Source organism: Crotalus tigris, unplaced genomic scaffold (assembly GCF_016545835.1).
Source record: "Crotalus tigris isolate CLP2741 ecotype Arizona unplaced genomic scaffold, ASM1654583v1 scf7180000024367.1024689, whole genome shotgun sequence".
Taxonomy (NCBI): Eukaryota; Metazoa; Chordata; class Lepidosauria; order Squamata; family Viperidae; genus Crotalus; species Crotalus tigris.
Window position 1 is genome coordinate 397501 of NW_024100536.1, and position 5000 is coordinate 402500.

General features: G+C 43.7%; 1 protein-coding gene across 3 annotated transcripts in view; it reads left to right on the forward strand.

Annotated features, from left to right (window-relative positions):
* The window catches only part of LOC120301051 (vigilin-like), a 104978-nt gene that overhangs the window by 76029 nt on the left and 23949 nt on the right, over positions 1-5000 (forward strand). For all 3 annotated transcript variants that reach the window (XM_039327764.1, XM_039327765.1, XM_039327766.1), the window contains exons 16-18: positions 237-368; positions 2913-3131; positions 4839-5000. The exon at positions 4839-5000 is cut by the window's right edge and continues 60 nt beyond it. In XM_039327764.1, the coding sequence (XP_039183698.1) occupies positions 237-368; positions 2913-3131; positions 4839-5000 (513 nt within the window). The remainder of the gene's footprint in view (positions 1-236; positions 369-2912; positions 3132-4838) is intronic.

Here is a 5000-nt window from a genome sequence, read left to right on the forward strand (position 1 = left end):
AGGGACCCCTGGCCCTTGGATTTGGAGATGTGGAGATTCTTCCCAAATTTGGGGCACTAAATAGGGGAAGTCAACGCCCACCGAGAATATGTGGTCCAAGTAGGTTCCTGACACAGCCCTTATCACCCTGGAAGAAGCCACTTCTACCCATCATCTCTGAGGGCAGTTCTTTGTAGAGCTCATGAGAGTAGTCTAGCCTTGAGGCTCTGGGGTTTGATGTTGTCTCTTCACAATAGATTCGAGAGGAAACCAATACCAAGATTGACCTCCCCACAGAAAACAGCAATTCTGAAGTGATCCTGATCACCGGGAAGAAGGCCAATTGTGAGGACGCTCGGGATCGTATCTTGGCCATCCAGAGAGAGCTGGTGGGTGTGTGAACCATTTTCCTCCTCCCCCCCTCCTCCTCCTCCTCCTCCTCAACACTCTGAATGAAGCTATCTGAATGCCTTCCACTCAGGATGCAATCTGGAACAAGGTGTATTATTGGGTTACCTTTGAAGCACACCTGGAAACTCTATGAAGCCCACTTAGGCGGCCCATCCACTTAATCTGTTCCTACCAAGGGACTACTGGCTCTTTGTTCAGTTTCAGAACAATAGAAACAGAACAGTTTTTGAATATTGACTTGCAGCTGGTCTGTCTGAATCCCAACTTTTTCTTGCACAAAATTGATAGTCAGTGGAGATCTTCTTACAGGTGATCTTTTGAGGCTTGGCGCTAAGATGCTACTGACAGAGAACACCCCGCGATGCGGGTTCTCTAAATTTCCCACCACCCAAAAAAGAAAAAAAAAGAGATTTAAAGAAATAATTGTAGATGACTTTTTTAAAAAAAAAAACAAGCCTAAAATTATGTTGTGAAAAGTTTTCCAGTTGCCCAAGGAGTTTATTCCCTCCCTTAAACAAACATTATAATTTTGTCCATAGTGTATTTGGTCATGTTTACAGGAAAGGGAATGATTCTGGGCTAATATCTCTCTTTTTTTTTTTTGAAAAATTTTTTATTTAAAATTTCAATACATATAATCCCACCCATCCCCTCCCACCCTATCCCCCCCTGCTTCCCGGAGCAAAATACAGGGTTATTGTAAACAAAATAAACACAATCTATAACTTTTAAAAAAAAACCCAAAATTATACAATAAACAAATTCATACATAACCCTTAACTCCCTCTAAACTTTAAAAATAATAAAATAAACAAATCTACTATAACTCAAATATTATAAAATTCTATAAATCTAATATCTAATATCTCTCTTGACTCCACCCCGGGCCATATCTGTGTTCCTACTAACTACAAAAAGAAATCCAGACTTCAGATACAGCTGACGTTATGGCCTATTTTTTGCCATGGCGGTTAAGTGAATCACTTGCAGCTGTGAAGTGATCTTTCAGTGAATCCATTGACTTTGCACATCAGAAGCTGTCTGGGAAAGTCACAAATGGCAATTGCAGGACCCAGAGATGTTGCATGCAGTGCAAATACATAACCGGTTGCCAAGCACACCCAAAATTTTGATCATGTGACCTTGGAGAAATACTATGACAGTAGTAAGTGAGAAGACCAGCCATTTTTTCAGTGCTACCATAACTTTGAACGGTCGCTAAGTGAATATTTGTAAGTCGAGGACTTATCCCTACCAGTTGCCCAGTGTGACATGCATTTGTGCTGGTAATAAATTGTATTAAGCGATGCCCTTCTTAAAAAAAAATGTAAATTCATCTGCAAACTTTCCATCCTGGATGGCAAGTCAGGTTGGTCCTTTTTAATACTGCTAACCATATTTCCCCGAAAATAAGACTGGGTCTTATATTCCAGTTAGGTCTTATTTTCGGGAACATAAGCTACTAAATGTGTCCGTCTAGCTCAGTGGTTCTCAACCTTTTTAAGGCCGCAACCCCCAACCGGTCGTAAGTCGAGGACTACTCAACCGGTCGTAAGTCGAGGACTACTCAACTGGTGCAGCACCGTTTGCAGAATGGGACTTTTGGCGGGCTCAGCAGGGCAGAGACAGCCTGGACAATTCCTATTGGCTTTTGAAAGCCAATAGAATTAGACTCTATTCAAGAGAGTCTATTCTATGGCTTTCAAAAGCCAATAGAATAAAAGGGAGTAGCACAGCTAAGGAAAAGGGGGGAAAAAATGGCGGACTGCGTTGTTTGGCGACCCCCGTGAAATGGTCGTTCGACCCCAAATGGGGTCCCGACCCACAGGTTGAGAACCACTGGTCTAGCTTAACAATCTTATTTTTAGGGTGGGGCTTATATTACGAGCATCCTGAAAAATCATGCTAGGGCTTATTTTCCATCTAGGTCTTATTTTTTGGGAAATGGAATTGCACCACATCAACCGAAATGGTGTAGGGTTTCCTGCCTGAGCAGGGGGTTGGACTAGATGTCCTCCAAGGTCCCTTCCAACTTTACTACTATTACTATTACTCTGTTCTATGCTTGCAACCTTCGTTTAAATGAAAGCATTTGGATCCTTCCATCTTTTTTTTTTCTGTTTGGGAATTTTTAGACCCATAAATGTTTTATTTTATTTTTTTATAGCACATTTTTGTTACATTTACTGCTGCGTCTCTCATCGAAGGGGACTATCTGTTGGAATGAGGAAGAGAAATTGGTGGGGGTCCTTGATGCTCTCTGTGCTTGGTGGTTTTCTTGCAGGTGTTTCATTACCAAACTAGAGTCACATCGTCAGAACGCTGATGACGTTACCTAGCTTGGTAATGAAACGTCTCTTAAGGAAACCTCCAAGCTCGGAGAGCACCTAGAACCTCAGAGTTCCACCTTGAGCTACAAATACTCTCTTATAAGAGAAATCAAACATGATGAATTGGTGCGGCGGCCAGATTATCTTTCATTTTGAACTTGGATTTTGTAGCTTTTCTCTTCTCGCCCTCAGGCTAACATCAAGGAAGTGGATATCTCCATCCCAGCCAAACTGCACAATTCGCTGATTGGGGCCAAGGGGCGGCTGGTGCGCTCAGTCATGGAGGAATGTGGCGGGGTGCACATTCATTTCCCTTCCGAAGGCTCGGGCAGCGAGAAAGTCACCATCCGAGGGCCCGGTGAAGAGGTGGAAAGAGCGAAGCGCCAGTTGCTGCATCTTGCCGAGGAAAAGGTAGGTAGTCTGTCTCCAATTCGATGGTTGCAGAGCAGTTAAGTTTCTTGAACGAAAAACAGCCCTAAAGGGCCGGAACAGTAAAGGTGTGGACTCACCTTGGATTAACCATTAACCAATTAACCATTAAGCAAAATAATCAGGTATTTAGGGTATCAAGGAAAGGAGAGACATCATAGAGCAGGGGTGGGCAACTATTGCAACTTTACGACCTGTGGATTTCAACTCCCAGAATTGAGCCAGCATGGCTGGCGTGACTGGCTCAGGAATTCTGGGAGTTGAAGTCCACAGGTCGTAAAGTTGCCATAGCTGCCCATCCTTACCATAGAGTTTTTCTCCTTAGCTGTCATGCCCTTAACGCTTTCATTGCCACACTCAACTTCAGGTTTCAATTAATATTTGTATTTTTTTCTCTTATAATAATGTAATAATTTAAAAGGCATTCCAAAGTGTCATTTATTTTCTTTCTGCCTTGTTATAGGACAGTAGGGCTGTTATTTAACATTACATCAATAATATTTTTTTTTTAAGTTTATTTTGAATGCAGTTGTGGGTCCGGCCTGGGAGAAAACTGAATTTTTAATCACATTTCTGGTCGCTCAATGAATCCAGATTCTCCCGTTGATTTTGCCTGGCAAATGGCGATCACCTGACCCTGCGACATTGCAGTTGTCATAAATATGTAGGAGATGACCAGACTGAGCCCGAGGGAGGGGTCAAAGGCGTCATAAGTCACATGTCCTTGCACAGCTGCAAGAGATCTAAGTCCAGCCCTACTTGAATTCCTTTCTTAACTCCCGCTCATTTGCCTTGACCGTTAGTAGCTCAGATTCTTGTAGAGAGCTTGCAATAAATCTTTATGCTCATTTGAACTGCCTGAATTTCCCATTTTCCCTGGCACTTGACAAAATACATGCCAAGCACCCAAATGTTGACCACGTGACCGTGGGGATGCTGCCTGTGCTCCCAACAGCTGAGTCTGAGGAGGAGGTGGAGGAGGCATTTGAAGGGCCATCGGGGCAGAGGGAGGCTCTGATGAATTACAGGACTCACGGTTTGATGCAGAGCCTGGGCCCTCCAGTCGTGTTCCTGATGAAACTCAGCTGTGTGAGGAGAATGAGTCAGATTCGGAGGACTCACACCTGATGGACTTGCTAATTGATGCTCGCACACGTCGTCAATTAGCGAGAGTAAATCAGCAGCAGTCAATACGGCAACTCCAGAGTAAAAGGAGAAGGCAATGAGAGGCAACACCTTGGGACTGCTGTATAAAAAGAGGAGGTGTGGGCAGTGCTGGTTGCTGAAGGCCACTGTTTGCAAAGTGGTTCTTGGAATCTTGGTCTGTTGTCTTGCTTGTGATACTCTTCTGTTTGCATTGTGTTTCCTGTGTATTATTTCCTTCCTTTGGACTTGAGTTTTGCTGTTTGTGTTTTGGACTATTTGACAGGTTTGTCACCCATATTAAAAGGGGTTTGTTTTGTTTTAAAGTCTCCAGCTTATTGTATCAACAGGGGTTTGGTCCTTGTGCCTTTAACAAGGACGGCAATAGGCTGGGATAGAACACTGCCATGGTGGTAAAGTGTGAAAACCAGACATGTCACTTTTTTTCCAGTGCCATTATAACGTCAGGTGGTAGAAGGCGAGGATCACCTGTCCTACTTGAGGTCTATTGGAGGACTGATGCATGTCCATGTTTTCTTCCTCCAGCAAATCAACAACCACTCAGTGGAACTGCACGCTAAGTCAGACTACCACAAGTTCCTGATTGGGCGTGGAGGTGCTAATATCCGCAAAGTTAGGGACCGCACCGGTGCCCGGATCATCTTCCCCACCCCTGAGGATAAGGACCAGGATGTTATCACCATTGTG